This window comes from Vulpes lagopus, chromosome 6, assembly GCF_018345385.1.
Source record: "Vulpes lagopus strain Blue_001 chromosome 6, ASM1834538v1, whole genome shotgun sequence".
NCBI lineage: Eukaryota > Metazoa > Chordata > Mammalia > Carnivora > Canidae > Vulpes > Vulpes lagopus.
Window position 1 is genome coordinate 116,944,341 of NC_054829.1, and position 20,175 is coordinate 116,964,515.

The 20,175-nt window shown below is 35.8% G+C and overlaps 1 protein-coding gene across 2 annotated transcripts in view; it reads left to right on the forward strand.

Moving 5' to 3' along the window:
- FGF2 (fibroblast growth factor 2) overlaps positions 1-20,175 on the forward strand; it is a 61,115-nt gene that overhangs the window by 39,976 nt on the left and 964 nt on the right. For both annotated transcript variants that reach the window (XM_041758683.1, XM_041758684.1), the window contains exon 2: positions 12,636-12,739. In XM_041758683.1, the coding sequence (XP_041614617.1) occupies positions 12,636-12,739 (104 nt within the window). The remainder of the gene's footprint in view (positions 1-12,635; positions 12,740-20,175) is intronic.

Sequence of the window (20,175 nt, forward strand, 5' to 3'; positions counted from 1 at the left end):
AGCCAGTGGTGAATCCTGATTTTGAGTCCAGTTCTGTCGGACTCCAAAATCCATGCAATTTGATATCATGTTTTTTCTGAGTACCACATTCCAATACCTGTGGTTTATTTCAGTCAAACTTCTTAGAGAAGTTGTATTTACTGTTCCCAAATTCTTACTGTGGTTAAATTCAGTGAATACTTTTCAATCATGTTACCGGCCTTCTTTTGTACTCTTTGACTATGAAGGGTTTGAAGGTCCCACTTGAGATTATGTCTTCACTTGGTTTTTACTCTTCCTGGTTTTCTACTACTGACTACGCCCTTGAGGTTTCATTAAGTTTATGGATTGTCTGAGGGGGGAGAAGTGACATCTTAACTATATTGAATTTTCCCATTTGCAAGCTTTCATACTTCCCCTTTTAAGGCTTTTACACATGACTTTTGATAAAGTTTTATAATTTTCTCCATAAAAGTCCTAGGAGCCTTTAGTTATTATCACAAATGGTATCTTTTTTAAAAATTTTTATTTATTTATGATAGTCACAGAGAGAGAGAGAGGCAGAGACATAGGCAGAGGGAGAAGCAGGCTCCATGCACCGGGAGCCCCACGTGGGATTTGATCCCGGGTCTCCAGGATCGTGCCCTGGGCCAAAGGCAGGTGCCAAACCGCTGCGCCACCCAGGGATCCCTACAAATGGTCTCTTTTAAAAAATAATTACATGTTTTATCAGTTTGTTGTGAGTTATAGAAACTCAATTGATTTTATATATTCTTATATCAAGCAACCTTGCTGAATGATTTCTAATAGTTCATTTGTATTTTATTTTGACATTTAAAACACTTTATTTAGAAATAATCTTAGATTTATGGAAGAGTTGCAAAGATTACAGAGTTCTCCTATACCCTTCACCCAGCTTTCCCTATGCTTAACTTATGTAACTGTGACACTTTTGTCAAAAGTTAAAAAGTTGATACTGATACGTTACTGTTAACTACAGACTTTATTTGGATTCCACCACTTTTTCCATTAATGTCCTTTTTCTGTTCCAGGTTCCAGTCCGGAATATCACATTGCTTTTAGTCCTTGATTTTTAATGTAGAAAGTTGTACTATCTGCAAAGACTAACCGTTTTGTCCCTTAGTTGTGTGTGTGTGTGTGTGTGTGTGTGTGTGTGTGTGTGTGTAGGTAGGTATCAGGTGTGTATATACATACCTTCTTGTACTTGCTTGGGCTGACGACTCTTACCCAGGCTCTACTTGCTCTACATCCTTGTTGGTGCTTCCCAAGATTCTGTCCTTTGTCCTTAATTTACACCTGCTACACATTGGTCGGGAGGGTCTCATCCATTTTCTAGATCCCTAGGTAGGATTAGGTGTAGCCTCTGTGCTCTATGCAGTTACTTGTTTGCTATAATTATCAAATCTTTATTTCCAGCATAGATTTCTTCTTTGAGCTCCAGATTCATATAACTGTCTTCTGGATATCTCTTTATGGATTTTCCGCAGATTTTCAGTATGTCTTAAGGGAGTACATCTCATTGTCTTCTCTTGTCCCTCCTCTTTTATTTCCCATCTCCATTATTTCCCAGTAATCCAGGATAGAGAAATCTGGGATTCATACTGAACTCCTCCCTACCTTTCTTCCTCCCTCTTTTTTTCCTTCCTTCCTTCTCTGCCTTCTCTTACCTCCATTCCCTTCATATCTGCTCCTATTTCCTTCATTTGTCACATTTTTACCAACTTCTCTCCATTCTATTTCATTAAGAGCCCTTATCATTTCACACTATCAAACTCCTTAACACATTCAGAGCCTCTGGCCTCTCCACCTTACCTTGTCCCACGATGCCCTTTCCACAGCACACACAACACCCTTACTCTCTGTGCTAGCCACCCCTAATCACTTGACATTCCTTGGATATGCCATGCTCTTCCCTTTCTCCTTTGGAAGTTGTATAAGGATACTTATTTTTGGTTTCTACTTTTTCTTTTCCTGACTAACTCCTGCTAATTCCTTTGGTCCCCATTCAGCTGTCACTTTCCAGGAAACCTTTAATTTCCCGGACTGGGTTATAGGTACCTCCGGGAACTCTCAAGGTAGTTTGTCTTTATTTCTCTCATGGCACTTAAAGTATTTAGCTTGTTTAGTTATTTGCCTGTATCCATTGATCTTCTCCTTGACAATACTGTATGTTCTTCAAGGTCAAAGAACAATGTTGTATTTTGTTTTGTACTTCCCCATTGCTTAGCATAGAACCTGGCACATAGCCATTATTAGCAAATGTTTATTGAATGAATGAATATATTCACCATTCTTGGAAACACAGACTTGACTGTTTCCAAAAAAGATATCTTTCACTATATACAAAAGTTTCTAAATGTCAGCTTCCTTATTTATAAACGAGAAGGGACTAGGCACTAGGCAGTGTACTCTAGGCACTAGGGTACACTGGATGATCTCTGAAGTCCTTTAAAGCTCTCTAACAAATTGGTTTTTATGACTTTAAGATTTATCATCCTTGAGCATATTCAAAAGAAAACAATACAAATTATGGGGGAATTCCGAAGGAGTTCCAAAATATTTTGAGCAGTGGCAATAATACTAGAATAATAATTTGGCTTTTTTGTTATATTACATAATTAAATGTGTCAAGTGCTTAATAATCTGAGCACTTGAACATTTATTTGAGTGGTTTACTTAGGATGATCAGTTTCTGTTCCTTTGCTTACATAGCCAAATTATTTTAGAAGGACTGTAAATTTTCCTTTAGTGAAGATTTTCAAGTAAAAGTAAGATAACTGCCTCTCATGGATATTGTAGATGGGATTTAAAATGTAATTGTATAATGAGGGGACTAATTGACCACTAAGGTCTTGCCTAGTGATGAGATCTTTCAATTTTGTGGTTTACGGCTTTTGGGTTTTTTTTTTTCTATAACAACAACAAAAAAAGGGTTGAATTATAAACTTGAATAGCTCAGTATTTATTTTTCCAAGTTCATCTTACTGGATTTAATATCAACAATAGAAAGCCACCAGAAGTCTATGTTTATCAAAATTGTTGACTTCTATGAATCCAAAACTCAATATAGTGAATGGTCTCTAGCTTGCTGAAATGATATGGGTTAAATCAGTATCCATATTTAGTATTTTTTACAGTATATATATATATATAGTTTCCCAGAGTAGATCTAATATATATCATTGATACAGAAAACCACATAGGATATCTTCTATTTTAATAAATTACTAGCTGAATATTCTTATAACTGTCACTCAGATTAAAAAAACAAAACAGAATTTTGCCAGCCACCTAGAAACCTATGTCTCCTGTCCCAGTCCCTTGTCTTCCCAATAAAAGTGTACAGATTTTTAGTCACTTTTTCTTATTTCTTACTAATTTCATCACACCAATAGACATCCTTAAATATTCTACTTTGTTTTGCTTTTTAAATATATGTGTTTTAAGCTCTCAGTCTGGATTTTGTTGATTACTTTAGGTGTCTAGGACTTGGCTATTTAGGACAATTGTGGTTTATTTCATGCTTCAGTTCTGGAATAACATTCTACCTGGAATTCCTCCTTGTTTCCCTACCCTGTACCTTCTTCGTGAAATTCTTTCCTCGTACCCTTCAAAACTTAGGTGAAATCTCATCCCTCCTAGAAAGATTCCCTGATTTTCCATCTAATTACATGTCCTTTTCTAATAGTCTCATAGCACCTGTATAAAACTCAAGTATCACACCAAGGGCATTGCTGCAATTGTTTCTTTACCCATTTTTCTCTTTCATGAGATGCTTTCATCCACAAAACATTCACTAGATACTTGTGTACACCTGGCACTGTGCTAATACATAGGTATAGAGATAAGGTACCTCTCTCTGCCCTCAAGAAATTTATAGTCAGGGAGGGACAGACATGTATAGTATAAAATTGTTCTGAGTGGGGAAAACAGGACAATATGAGAGTATAGAGGAGAGGGTTCCTATCCTAAACTAAGGAGAGAAGGGAAGAGGGAATGACCACAGGTTTCCCAGAGTAGATTATAATTCCAGAGTCTAGCTCAGTGTGTGCCACAGAATAGTACTTATAACAAAAAGGAATGTTCTATTTTATAGTCATTTATTATTTATGTTTTAAGAAAGATTTTATTTATTTGAGAGAGAGCAAAAGCAGGGGTAGTGGTAGAGGGCAAGGGAGAAGCGGGGCTCTATCCTAGGACCTCAGAATCAAGACTCCAGCAGAAGGCAGATGCCTAACTGACTGAGCTACCCAGGTGCCCCTATAGTTATTTATTAAGCACTTTTTAGGTGGCAAATTTCATAGTATTATCATGGAGAAAATATCTTTTTAAATACCTATGGTAGACAATTTTCAAATGTATAACAAAGCCTATATTTAAAGTAGGTTTTAGTTTTTATATAAGGTGAAATACAAGGCTTTAACCTTTATCTAAGTATAATATTATAATTTTATATTTCCAGACACTTTTAAATTTCCAGGCTGAGGTTGATACTTTCCTGGTTAGATGCAGACAGAATGGATTTTTATGGTTCAGAAGAGTTGATGATTAAGTCATCCTCCATTTTTCAGAACAAATTTTGTTTTGCAGTCTTGTCTGTTATGTTTTATTTCCTGACAAATGTGGAAAATTTTACAATGTACTCTTGATATGGAAATTTAATGTAATTCCTTTCATTTCCTATCTGAAAGTATTTAATATTTAAAACTACTCCTTATGAACACCTTCTTCCCCTTTTCTCCCCAGCAAATGAAATGTGTCTTTGGCTTATGCCTTTGCTAGGTCATAAGATATAATGACTTATTAAGAGTCTTCTAAATCTCAAGTATGATTATTGTATCTTTCCATCCCATGAAGCCAGTGCAACATGGAAGAGTGACAACTAAAAATCTAACTTGAATGCGACCAGGTTTAGTTTCACTGGACTGTACTGTTCAGTCTTGAGTACTAGCTGAGATTTCACATTGTATAGAATCTGCAGAGTATCTGAGGGACTCTATCTGGAACGTTAACACAATTTTTATACGTGTTATGCACTGAATCTTTGTGCTCCCCCCCCCAATTCATACATTGAAGTCCTAACTTCAGTACAATGGTATTAGAAAGTGGAGCCTTTGGGATGTCTTCTCTCACCACTTTTATGCAACACAGTACTAGAAATCCTAGCCATAGCAATCAGATAAGAAAAAGGGATAAAAGGCATCCAGTGGTAAGGAAGAAGTAAAACTTTCACTATTTGCAGATGAAATGATACTATATACAGAAAATCCTAGAGATTCCACCAAAAACTATTAACTGATAAATGAATTTGGCATGATTGTAGAATACAAAATCAATGTACAGAATTCTGTTGCATTTCTATATGCAAATAATGAAGCCCCAGAAAAGGAATTTAGAAAACAATTCTATTTACAGTGTACTAAAAATAGTAAGATATCTAGAAATAAACCCAGCCAAGGAGGTGAAAGACCTGTACTCTGAAAACAAACACAACAATGAAAGAAATGGACGATGACACAAATAAATGAAAAGATACTCCAGGCTCATGGATTGGAAGAACATATATTGTTAAATTGTCCATATTATCCAAAGCAATCTACAGATTCAATGCAATCAAAATACCAACAGCATTTTTCACAGAACTAGAACAAAGAATCCTAAAATTTGTATGGAACCAAAGAAGACCCCCAATAGCTAAAGCAATCTTGAAAAAGAACAACAACAACAACAAAAAAGAACAAAAAAAAAAAAAAAAAAAGAAAAAGAAGAACAAAGTTGTAGGTATGACAATCTAATTTCAAGTTATCCTACAAAGCTGTAGTAATCAAAACAGTGTGGTACTGGCACAAAAATAAACACAAAGATCAATGGACAGAACAGAGAGCCCAGAAGTAAATCCACGATTATGTGGTCAATTAATCTTTGACAAAAGAGGCAAGTTTTTTGTTTTTTCTTTTTTTTTTTTTTCCTATGGGGAAAAAAGATAATTCTTCAACAAATGGTGTTGGGAAAACTGGACAGCTATATACAAAAGAATGAAACTAGGTCACTTTCTTACACCATACACAGAAATAAATTAAATTTAGATTAAGGACCTAAATATGAGACTTGAGGCCATATACATTCTAGAAGAGAGCACAGGCAGTTGTCTCTCTGATATTGGCCATAGCAACTTCTTTCTACATAGGTTCCCTGAGGCAAGGGAAACAGAAGCAAAAATAAACTGTTGGGACTACATAAAAATTAAAAATTTCTGCACAGCAAAGGAAATAATCAATAAAACTAGAAGACAGCTACTGAATAGGAAAAGGTATTTGCAATAACATATTTGAAAAACAGTATCCCAAATATATAAAGAGCTTATACAATTCAGTACCCAAAAAACCCCACCAAGTAATCCAATTAAAAAATGGTCAGAAGATATGAATGTACATTTTTCCAAAGATATACAGAGGTAAACAGACACATGAAAAGTAGCTCAACATCACTCATCATCAGGGAAATGCAAATCAAAACCATAATAAGATATTATTTCAGAATGGCTGTCAGAATGGCTAATATCAAAACCACAAGAAACAAGGGTTGGCAAGGATGTGTAGAAAAAGGAACCCTCTTGTCTGTTGGTAGGAATGCAAAGTGGTGTAGCCACTGTGGAAAACAGTATGGAGGCTCCTCAAAAAGTTAAAAATAGAACCACCCTATGATCTAGTAATTGCATTCCAAAAACCAATTCAAAGGGATACATGCATCTCTATGTTTATTGCAGCATTATTTATAATAGATTATGGAAGCAACCTACATATCCATTGGTAGATGAATGGATAAAGAAGATGTGGTGCATGCAACACACACACACAGGAATATTATTCAGCCATAAAAAATGAAATCTTGACATTTGCAACAACATGGATGGATCTAGAGAGTATAATGCTGAGCAAAATCAGAGAAAGAAATACCATAGGATTTCACTCACATGTAGAATTTAAGAAACAAAACAAATGAACAAAGGAAAAAGAGGCAAACCAAAAGACTCTTAACTATAGAAAACAAACATGATTACCAGAGGGGAGGTGGGTTGAGGGATAGGTGAAATAGGTCAAGGGGATTAAGAGTACACTTAATCTTGTCAAGATTTGAATAATATATAGGACTGTTGAATCACTACACCTGAAACTAATATAATACTATAAGTTAATTCTACTAGAATTAAAAAAAAAAAAGGGTGGGGCCTTCAGAAGTTGATGAAGTCATAAGGGTGGAGCCCTCATGAGTGGGATCAGTGTCCTTTTAAAAGAGACCCCACAGAGCTTCCTAGCCACATAGCCAATGAGCACATAAAAAGATGCCTAATATCATTACCCATCAGAAAAATGCATATCAAAACTATGAGATATCACTTCACACCTAAGTAGGCTAGCTGTAATAAAAACAAACAGAAAAATAGAAAAAAAAAAAAAACCCCACCCCAAACACAGACTATAACAAATATGGTCAGGAGGTGGGGAAATTGGAACCCTCAATTTCTAATGGGAATGTAAAATGGTTGTTTTGAAAAGTCTGTCAATTCCTAAATGAGTAACATAATCACCATAAGACTTAGTAATTTGGCTTTTCAGTGTATATGCAGAAGAAATGAAAATATATCTACTCCAAATCTTGTTTCTGTAGCATGTTCACAGCAGTATAATTCATAATAGCCTAAAACTGGAAACAACAGATGTTTATCAAGCGTGGATGGGTAAATCAAATGTGATTCATTGATCCGGTGGAATGTTATTTGGCAATTAAAAGGAACGAAGTATTGATAATTGCTACAACATGGATGAACCTTGAAAACATTATGCTAAGTGAAGGAAGTCAGTCACAAAAGACCACATATTGCATGATTCCATTTAAATGAAATATCCAGAATAGGCAAATCTATAGAGACAGGAAGTAGATTAGTGGTAGCCTAAGCCTGGAGATAGTAGTATTGGGGACATGGGAGATGAATACTAAAGGGTATGTATGATGAAAATGTCCTAAAATTAATTGTATTGGTGGTTGCACAACTCTGACTATATCAATAACTTTGTACATTTTAAATGAATTGTATCATATATGAATTACTACAGACTGTTAAAGGAATTAGGAGCACCAGTAGTTCAGTACAAGAGCCCCCCCCCCTCTTAAAAAGATTTTATTTATTCATGAGAGAGACAGAGAGAGGCAAAGACATGCTCAGAGGGAGAAGCAGGCTCCTTTTGGGGAGCCTGTTGTAGCACTTGATCCCAGGACTCCGGGATCATGACCTGAGCCAAAGACAGGCGCTCAACCAGTAAGCCACCCAGGCATCCTAAGAGCCCTTGATATTATTTAATATCATGGTGACTTTGGAAAAAAAACTTGTCAGCTGGAGTTGATTGATTTGAACAAGTCAAGTTCACTAGGCAAATAAGCATAGAATAGCTTACTATGCTGGCAGTTAATATTTTTTTTTAGCACAGTTTTCAAATAACTATGATGTTAAGAGGAGCAGAAAGTCCCAGGTGAATGAAAGCTACATGATCTAAAAAAAGGTCAATTTGGTAGATAATATTCATAAATTCCATATTCTTAATTTTTGCTTCAGTTATTTTAGGATTCTATTAGGTGCTACACATTTAAGATTATTATGTCTTCTTGATATATCTGACCTCTTATCATCATGCAATTACCTTGTTCATCTCTATACTACTTGCCCTGAAGTCCACATTATCAAATATTATAGCCATACCAACATTCTTATACTTTTATATTTTTCCCACATTTTTACTTTCAACTTGCCTTTGCCTTTGTATTTAAAGTGCTTTTCTTATTAACACAGCTGAATCTTGCTTTTTATCTTGTTGACAATTTTTTCCCTTAAATGTAAATGTTCATTTACATTTAGTGTAATTATTGATATGTTTGGGTTTAATCTACCATCTTGGATCTTATTTTCTAATTTCCTCATCCGTTCTTTGTCCGGTTTCTCTCTTCCTTCCTTCTTTTGGGTTAATTGGATAATTTTTTTTTTTTTTTTTTGTATTCTATTTTGCCTTATAGCCCAGCTGACAACTGTTTGGGTAGGTCAGCAGTTAGCCTTGCTCCTGAACTTGTCTTGTGAGATCTCTCTTTATCCTGCTTTGCATTTGTGAAGGCTTCTTGCTTGTCAGAGGGATCTTACTCAGCTTTGTCCTGCTTCTAGCCTTCAGTGAACTGTGGCTTTACATTCAGCAAAGGCCTGAGGGTACTTCAGGAGAATTTCTCAGCCCTTTTGTTCTGTCCCAGCCTTTGATGTGTGGTGGTTGTGCACTCCATGCAAGCTCTGTGAGAGAACTGGCAGGTGGGCATGGAGTTGTACTTTGATTAGAGCTCCTCAGAACTCTAATTCCTCACATCAACAGCTGTTAAGAGTTAATAAAATTTCAGATGGTTTCGCCATATTTCCCTTTTTGCCAGGTTTATTCTTCCTTCTGTTAGAGATAAAAGCAATTAGTCATCTCTTTTATGGGAAGGGATCATTTGTATGTGGAATTTAGTTCATTTAGGTTGCTTTGCATCTCAGCCTTAATGGGATTTTATTTATTTTATTTATTTTATTTTTTAAAGATTTTATTTATTTATTTATTCATGAGAGACACAGAGAGAGAGGCAGAGACACAGGCAGAGGGAGAAGCAGGCCCCCTGCAGAGAGCCTGCCGTGGGACTCGATCCCGGGTCCCCAGGATCACACCCCGGGCTGTAGGCAGCACTAAATCGCTGTGCCACCGGGGCTGCCCCTTAATGGGATTTTAAAGAAAATTTATGATTTTATGGCTCATACAGCTTGTTTTGGGCTGTGGTTATCTTTAAAGTGTATATTTTTAAGATTATATGGCAATGGAAACATTTTTTAAGCGTCTACAGTTAATGTTTATTTTTTAGTGGCTTCATATTGAGTGATAATTGCTTAGTGTGGAATACCCAAGGAATCTGTACAAGGTCAAGGAGTGATGGCGTTTGCTTGGGGTATTGAGTCACTGGTGTTGGCCCCATGTTAATATACATAATCCCCCTTATGACCAGTAATACACACTTAGTGATGGTAGGGTACAACTAGGCTATACAGTTTATTGATAAAGCACCAAAAGAAAGTATAGTGATTATGCAGTCTTGTCTCATGAGCATGTATGCAGCCTTAAGAGTTGAAAAGAGATATAAATGTATTCATAATTAATATGGCTTATCTGGATCATATTAGAGCTGTATACAAGAATTTGTTTATATTCATTAACATAATTTTGGTTATATCTGTTAAAAATAAAGCTTATTTTCTATCCTTCCCTGTAATGTTGTGAAAAAGACCTTATGCCCTTCTTTGTTTAGTTTTCATGTATATTATCTTTTAAGATTCTGTAGAATTTTGCCTGGTAAATGCAAGCTTACCTAATGCTATGTTCTCTGAAATCTAGGAGACTTTTACACAGAGGAGAATCAGACATTAAATGTTCAACAGATTTTTTTAAATGTAAATTCTCATTCATAAAGTAGAGCAAATAGAATAATAAGCTCCCATGCTTCTAATAGCTATTGACATCAGTTAATCAAAACTTGTTTTATTTATCCTGCCCACTTTATAAAAAATTTGATTGGCTGCTAGAATATTTTATTTTTTGCTAAAATGCTTTAAAGCTAATCCCAGATGTTATGTCTTTTTTTACCTGTATGTGTCTCTGATATGGAAAAATTTAAAACATAATTACTATGACATAATATCTAACCAAGTTAGTTATTCCAGAATCTTTGAAACATTGCTTTTTCATGCCAAGTTTCCCTAGCTACTTGGACACACCTGGGAAAATTAACTTACTTTGTTTCTAATCTTATCTAATTAATATTATTATTTCTAAATATTTGAATGTTTATTTTTCTATTGCTCTGAAGAATGTCCTAGATACATTCATAGATATGTTCATAATTCATTCTGAGACCAGGTAAATTTTATAAACAATGTATACCCTTATGGTGACTTATAATGCATTTGTAAGAAGCAAAGTTCTGAGAAACTTGGCAATAAAGAGTTAACCTGGCTTAACCAAGAATTTCCGAAATTTATTTGGCCCCAGAACCTGTTTTTTTTTTTTTTTCTTTTTTTATGTAATCTGTTAGCTAAAAGATATTTTGAAGAATACTATTTTGGCAGAAAAATGCAACCTCTGAATAGTAAAACAGAAGCTGTTAACTTCATTTTTATTTGAATTAATTAGATAATTATCCTTATGGGATAATCATAATCATGTAATATCTATTTTTTTTCCTACAGTCTGCTTAATGTTGATAATGCAGTATTAACAAGTCATCCTTTTCAGGATCTTACATTCTGAAAATCTTTCAACACACTGTAAAAGCAAATTAAGTATGAGCATTTTGTTTTTCCACGAGATAGATATTTGCCAAAAAAAAAAAAAAAAAGGTATACATCACAATCCATCCATAAAGAAAGGCATATACATTGGTATTGTATTAAAGGGGAAGCTAGAAATATGTGTAGAAACTCAAGGAAATACAACCCAAAAGATAGTAGTGAGTAATTCGATTATATTTTGTGAAGAATTGGTTAAAAACTTTTAAGGGGCACTGGGGCGGCTTAGCTAAGCATGGACTCTTGATTTCAGCTCAGGTCATGATCTCAGGGTCTTGAGATTGAGCCTGGGTTAGGCTCTGCACTCACCATATCAGGTCATGATCTCAGGGTCTTGAGATTGAGCCTGGGTTAGGCTCTGCACTCACCATAGAGTCTGCTTAAGATTCTCTCCCTCTCCCTCTGCCCTTCCTTCCCCCTCTTCCAACACATTGTGTGAACGTGTGCACTCTCTCTCTTTTTTTAAAGATTTTATTTATTTATTCATAGACACAGAGAGAGAGGCAGAGACACAGGCAGAGGGAGAAGCAGGCTCCACACAGGAAGCCCGATGTGGGACTCGATCCCAGGTCCCCAGGATCACACCCCAGGCTGCAGGCGGCGCCAAACTGCTGCGCCATCGGGGCTGCCCTGCACTGTCTCTCTTAATAAACAAACAAACAACCTTAAAAAAGTTTAAACTTAGTGTGGAAATTCTCACAAGTGGTTTATATCTTTACGTACTTTTATTTTAAAAAATATTTAATAGAGAGCATGAGCAAGGGCAGAGGGAGAGAAAAAGAGAGAATCCACAAGCAGACTCCTCACTGAATGCAGAGCCTGAAGCCAGGTTCAGTCCCAGGATGATGACCTGAGCTGAAACCAAGAGTTGGTGGCTTAACTGACTGAGCCACCCAGGTGCCCTACATTTTTATGTACTTTAAAATCTGTTCACTTTTTAAAACCTCGTAAGCAGTTAACAAGGCCAAGTAGAGGCTAATTGCACATCAAAGGAAAGGAAAACATTCTCCATTCTGTCACTGTTTATTGACTCAGGAGAAGGGAATCTAGAGGCACTCAAATTCTAGAGGATCTGTATCTCATCCTAATATGATCTAATCGACATCTGTCTCATCCCCCACCTTGCAAACCCTCCAGAGTGGATTAGCTGGTTGCACTTGACTTCATATTGTGTAAATGTGCAGACGGCTGTTTTTTCTGTGATGCCACAAAGGTAATTTTTCCATTACAGTCAAATTGCAACTTCAAGCAGAAGAGAGAGGCGTTGTGTCCATCAAAGGAGTATGTGCAAATCGCTATCTTGCTATGAAGGAAGATGGAAGATTACTGGCTTCTGTAAGTAATGTTCTCTGTTTTTTTTGTAGTTTTTTTTCTTTGTTAGCTTTTGTTGCTGTTAATTTACTAGTATTGGTATTTTTTATTACGGATTTTATAAGTATTATTAATTTAATCTTCGAGTACCTATAAAGTAGTGGTACTCTGTTTCACAGATGCAAAAACTGAAGTTCTGGGGCATAATAAAGTAACCATGGAAACACAGCTCACATGGGATAGAACATAAGATGGCACCTGAGGCATTCTGGACTCTGGAGCATGAGCTCTAATTCATTGCATTTTACTGCCTTTCCTGCAAAGCTATTAAGCTACAGTTGTTAAAATTCTTATATTAAGCAGTTGTTTGAAGATCAGTGAGATGGACATATAAACTTTTCAGTATCAGGTTTCTTCTTTCAGATTTCACATACAAAATGCTTACAGTAGAGAATACTAGTTGAGAATGTGGGCTCTTAACCTAGACACTGATACTCGCACTGCCACATATTAGCTGTGTGTTCTCAAGCAAATTATTCTGAGTTAGATCCCTTACCTGTAAAATAGAGACAGTAATGATCCTACCTTAGAGAGTTCTTGTGAGGACTAAACTAGATAATTTATATCAAATGCCCAAATCTGGATCATGTATCATAGATCCTCAAAATTTTTGCTTCATCTTCTATTTATATATAAATTCATTAAGGACAAGGACTTCACTTTTTTACTTTTTATCAACAGCTAGTCAGGAGTCACAGCTCCTGGCTAGTATTCTTTTCACTAAAGCAGCCCTGTGAACTCCACCATTGTCATTAGAACCAGGATTACATGTCTGTTGGGCAGACATGATGTGTGGGAAATACTGCAGAGAAAAAAAGCAGGATAAAAGACCCCACTTCTGTCTCACTGGGGGAGTAGATGGGATACATACCTAAAAGTGTGTGTATGTATACACATAAACTGCAGCCATGATACCAATGCCAGTAGCCAGTTATTATTGCCTATAACTTTCCCCACAGAGGAGATCCAGTATTACTGAGCTGTTGTATTTTAAGCCATACAGAGTTTTTGAATTTTTTTTTCTGAGTGAAGACCTTTGGATTTCTGAAGGTACCAAAACAGAGTTATAAAGATAAAGAATATTTCAATCATCTGATTGATCGTCTGACAAAGATGTATTTATGTTGACATATTTTTCAATTTACATGACTTTTGCAGGATAAATAACAACTCTGGGTGTAATGGTGTGTGCTCTCTCTTTGGTAGTTGAATAAACTTTAGAATCCTCTTCAAGATTAGCCAGTATTGAGTATACAGTTGCCAGACGCTAGGCATATGGGTTATAAAATTTAATACAAAATGATCTGTGCCCTTAATGAATCATATCCTGGGGAGGTAGAAGTGTAAATAAATAAGTATTTGTAAGTGTAAGGGTTTTGATGTGTTCCTTCTATATCCTGTGTAAATGTATAGTAATATTGGATAGGAAATAAGTATTATGATATAGGAGGTAATATAGGAAAAGAAGTGATTAAACTTGTCTTGGAAGACAACCTATAAATGATGTAGGAGGAAATCATCAGGCAGTCAGGAGCAGAGGAGTGGAGATGAACATAGTATATGCAAAGGCATGGGTGGAGAAGGCTTAGGAAGTACTTCTCTAATAATTCACTACTTCTGGAGAGTAAAGTGCAAAGGAAATGCAAAGTAGAAGGGAAGAGATACAGCTGGAGAGATAGACTACCTGCTTAAGTGCCTTGTACACCATGTGTTACACACAGTGGAAATCCATGAAGGGTTTTAAGAGACACAATCTGTTTTGAATTTGAGAAAGATCACTCTGCAGCAGTGTAGAGGATGGATCTGATGGGGCTGAAACTGGTGGAGACAAACCAGTTAGAAGGCCATTGTAAGAGTCCCGATGATGAAAACCTGGCAATGACAGGACAGAGGATTGAGTAAAGTACTAGCACTTGAGATTGATTAGATTTAGGAGTGAAATAGAGGAAAAAGTCCTCAGTTTCTGGTTTGTATGAGAAGGTAGATGAGAAAGGGGAAGGAGGAAAAGAGCAAGTTCTGGAAAAAGGTAATACAGGTTCAAATTTAGACTTACCTAGTTTGAGTTGCCTAAGAGAAATTCAGATGGAGATGCTCACTACATAGTTGTAATTGTGGTCTGGAATTTGGAAGAGAGGTCTGTGCCACATATAGATTTGGGTGTCATCAGCATATAGGTAATAGTTGTGTTACGAGAATGGATGCGATTCCCAGGCAAAAAATATAGTCCTACAAGATGGACTACTTGGGACTTTTACTTCTACTGTTCTTGTCTTTTTTTCTACCAGTCTGTTGTCAAGTTAAAGGGTGATGTAATACACTGGGAATCTACCAAAGTAGCACTTTAAATATTTCCAGGACAGTGAATCAGTAATTTTGGACAACTTTGAGTTTGTAGAGAGGAGAGGTTTACTCCTACTCTTCTCACGTCAGTATGTGACAAAACACCTGTAGAGTGACTCATGATGGCTTCTGCAATGGTTCGGTGTTGCTTTGGCTACTGTCAAACAATGAAGGTGGTGGGGAAAATAAAGGAGATACATACATTTGCTTTTGTTATGACTAACTGTAGACAACACTAGTCAAGTGGTTTTAAAGTTCTCACTTTTTCTCTTTTTTAATCTAGTTCAGTGGACAATTTGAAACTGTTATCCTGTAGTTTTCCACTTACTGATATTAAAGGATCAAGTAACCTAGTAATCATGGTGGCATTGGAGGGATTATTTATCTCAAAACATAGGCTGGAATATATGTTCATCTGTAATGATTAAAAGCTTCATAGGTGTCAAAAGTGTTGAAAACAGAAACTACTTTCAAGAGCATCTCTGAAACTACTGGAGTCCATAAAAGAGGAGATGAATTTAAAACAATAGATATGAAAACTGAACTATCTTCTCATTCTTACAGAATTCTCTACAAGTTAGAATTAAGAGGATTTGACCTCTTCTCTTGGTAAACAGTCATTAAGCTTTCCAAACTGTTGATTCTGTGCCACGAGAAGCAGAAATTGCTCTAAAATAAAGTGTTTTATAGTTTCTTCCTTAGTGCAACAGGACCTTTCGCAAGATTAAGGTCATAGCATTTTATTTAGTCTTAAATATGTTTCTATCCCTTTGGCTATAGGTTCATTCTTCCTGATCCAACAGATTTCCTTCAAGTTGATGCAGTAAGAGTTAATTTAGCAATGCTTAGAAATTTATCACAGACTATGTAGGAACAAAGCTGCAGGTATTACACATATATGGAAAATTAAGGATTTATCAGTGGCAATAGCTAAGATTCAGTTGTAGCTCCCATCATAGGCTCTATTCCTGTCAAGTTCATGAGTTAATCTCCAGTTTTACCATTCAATGTATGTGGCTTGCTTCCTTGACATTTCAGCAGCAATCCTCTTTCTCAAATTAGTCTGGGTGGGCTACGTCAATTTTCAGATGAGAATAAGTGCCCCTACCCTCAAATCAAGGAGGTGGTGTCAGTGGGTCAGTTAAGTGACATATTTCTTTTTTTTTTTTTAATAAGTAGTTTTATTTTTTTTTAAATTTTTAAAAATTTATTTATGATAGTCATACAGAGAGAGAGAGAGAGAGAGGGAGGCAGAGACATAGGCAGAGGGAGAAGCAGGCTCCATGCACCGGGAGCCTGACAAGGGATTTGATCCCGGGTCTCCAGGATCGCGCCCTGGGCCAAAGGCAGGCACCAAACCCCTGCGCCACCCAGGGATCCCCATGTGACATATTTCTTTCTGAGTCAGACCCCTAGGCATCGAGCTGTCAATAACAGCAACTTTTAGGCAAGAAATTAAAAGTCTCAACCCGTGGCTATTAGTATCTGTGCCAATATTTAATGGGTTGAGATGAATCTCTGATGGTAAAAGACACCATAGCCAGGGACGTCAGCAGAGACCTCACTCAGGTGACAATGATAAGAGACACCTGGCATATAAAAAGCCAAACAAAAAACCAAAGAGCAACTTTTGGTATAAGTCCAGTGTTGTGACCACTAGCAATCATGAGGTTGCAGATACTCCTTATAACCTGGAGAAATTGGGGGTTATGAACTTGCACTTGCCACAGGCATACTTCTTTCCACTCTTCTACCTGGCCCCATTTCAGACTGTTGTGTTATGGCACATCCCTGGAGTCTACTGCCTTCTCCCAGGTGTATGATTCCTTCAGCGATTTGCAAAACATCCTCATTTCCTCTCAGAAAGAATAGTCTGGACACATAAAATATTTTGGTTTCTAAGAGTCATGTTTTGTTGACTGCTACCAGTTAAGAGTATGAAAAAGACTAAGTTGTGTACTATTTTTGTCCCCCAATACCTTCACATAGTAATGGCATGAATGCTTTCAGGCTAAGGAATTCTCACTGTTTGAAAACATTTAAGGGTCTTTCCTCTGCCCTTTTTTGAAGCTAGAAAATATAAAAGTTTAAAGAGTAACTATATTTAACTGCCAAAGCCTATATTTAGAGGCTGAAATTGAGTAGTTTTTAAATATGCAACAGACTTTTATTCCATTCCACAGCAGGATAAACTTTGTTGCCATGAACAACAGAAGTCAAGAACAAATATTAGGATTCATGATTTATGTGTTCACAAAATTGTAGGTTGTAAAAAACTGCATATAGTGAACTTAGCTGTAGTTTTAAATTTAAGTCACCAAACAGCATCAATATTAGCATTGGTATAGAAAATTTACCTGGTCTTTATATGCTAGAAAATTGCATATTGATTTCTATATAATGCTATTCATCATGATATCTTGAACAAGATATCTCAATATTAAAAATGTGTATATAACTTGCATTGATCCATTATAGTGAAACATGAAAAAAATGTATTTGGATGATATACACTTAATTACAGTAAAAAGTAAAAATTTTTTTTAACCTATAGAATAACTTTCTTAGTTGAAGGGCCTTAATCATGAAATGAGACTGGGAAAATAGATTTTTGAGGGCTCAATTATCTAGATTGGCAATATATACTGATCAAATTTGTCAGAAAAATAGAGTAATTGAAGAGTAATGTGTATTATTTTTAAGAGATAAATGCAAAGTTTAGTTTTAGATTAAATGCAAAGTTTACTACCTAATGAAAATTATTGGTTTTAGAAACCAATCTTATAAAATTTACACAACATATATGTATATACAAAGATTAAGGTCAAATTTGCTTTTACCTTTTCATAATTTGAGTGTTTTATTTTGTTCTGAAATAACCAACATTGATACTCACATCATGTCTGGTTTTAATTCTCAGAAGTGGTGTAAGCAAAAGCATTTTTGGATCCATGTTGAGCAAAACTCCCTGTTAAGCCAAAACTGAAAAATCAAAGTACTGTAAAAGAATAAACAATCCAAAAAAACAGAGCATGGGGAAATGGCCATAAAGTTCACATTCAACATTTAGCAGTGGACCAGATTTGTGCAATCGGTGCATAAGGCGAAGAAATGGCAGTGAGGAGGAGAAATTACCCTGCTTATTTTTTCATTGTATATCAAGACTTATATTAATCTTGATCATCTGGCTGAGGTAGTGTTGTCTCTACTACAATAAACATTATTCTTTTTCCTGCCTTTCCACACTGTATTCTTTATAAGTAAGTCACTTTACGTAGTCCACATTTAAGGGATAAGGGCTTATGCTCCATCTCCTTGAGGGGGAAATCTCTACAAATTTGGAATTCTTTTGCATGAGAAATTTGTCTCTTCTCCATTTATTTATTTAATCACATCTATCAGTATACACTCATGGATACTGATTTTATACTTTAGGTTATAATCCAATACTGTGTTATTTATTTTGTTCAAACTACTTTTGCCATGGCCATTGGGAACTTTTCCAGTTGGCTCCTATACTCTTTGACATACCCCTATCAATGTAGTTTGAAAAATGTAGTTTGTTTTCAAGTGTGTAATAGTTTAGTAAATTTACATATCTGAACATGCACAGGTGCAAGTTTTTCTTCCCTCCCCTTTGTTTTTGTAAAGGTACAAGTAACTTATATTTTAAAAAAAAAAGTGGATTCATGATGTATTATCCACTTAATCACTGGTACTATTACTTTTCTCTGAAATAGTAGGAACTAGCTGAGAAGGCAGATATCGTTGACTTGATATATATCCCAATAGGTCTGGCATTGTAGGGAGTGTCAACTTAGCAAGGAGGGCACCCTGGAGGCTGACAGAGCACCCCAAAATCAGTGTCCAGAATGATGTGGTTTAGGTCTTCCTCTGGGAAATTGGCCTGTGAAGCTCAATTTATAATTATCTTTATGATTAACATGATTTTTTTTTCACTCTTGCACCTACTTCTTTTACTCCTGATCTTAAACCTGGAATAGGGAAAGAGGAAGACTTTTTATCAGTGGTACTGAAAGATGACAAAATAAAGTAACACTGGTTGACTTATGTTAAATGAAAAGCATAATAAATTTCACCAAAGGTAAAGTGGAAGTATTGGCCATGGAATATCCACATTTTTCTAGGTATAAGTGTTTCAGCATTATCACACTTGAATCTTTACATTTATCACAGAGCTGGGTCCTTGTGCAATGTGTGCTTCTCTGTAATGCTGTCATTTATTTGCATCGGAAGACTAAGTTGCTTTATTAGTAATTTCTTGCAAAAAATGGGCAAATCAGATAAATTTGTATTGCCATTCTTAAAAGTTAACAGTGATCAAAAACATTAAAGCCAAGTAAATATCCAGTTAAATTTTTATCCCTAGAAGCAAATTATAAGATCTAATACCACACCCTTACTTTAGATGACAGAGACACCTGTTACTCCCATTTAGACCATTTGCATTTTGGTTATTATGTCAGCTCTTTTCATTGTTCTGTTTATTGATTTACGTTTTTCTCAGTTTGTGCCACTGTTTATCTAAGAACTAAAGAATCTGGAAAAAGTCTTTTGAATGTGTCTTTTCCTAAACCTGAAGTTTCCTAGATTTGACTAGTAGAAATAAGCTGGAATCTGGTACACTCATTAATACAAAAATATAGGCTTATATCATATATCTATGTATGCATGTTGTACTTATATGTAGATACAAATATGTATAAATTTATATGGTTTTCTATAGGAGTTTATAATTTTTTCTTCCTAATTGTAATATAAAAAGTAAATTAATTTTCCTTTCTTCCCTTATAGTAAATCATTTGTTGACACCCCCCCGCCCCACCCAACACACACCCCAGGGGTCAGAAACTATCAACAGTCTAACCTGTCAAGTTGATTTTTGAACATTTACTTGAAATAATGTAGTAGCCTATTAGATTCCATTACTTGGAATAGTATTTCCAGGTCTAATTATTTGTAAAGCTAGCTATCCTCCACCCCCAGTAAAAAGTTGAACCTAAATGATAAGGGAGAGTAGTTTCCTCTCTCACAAGAAA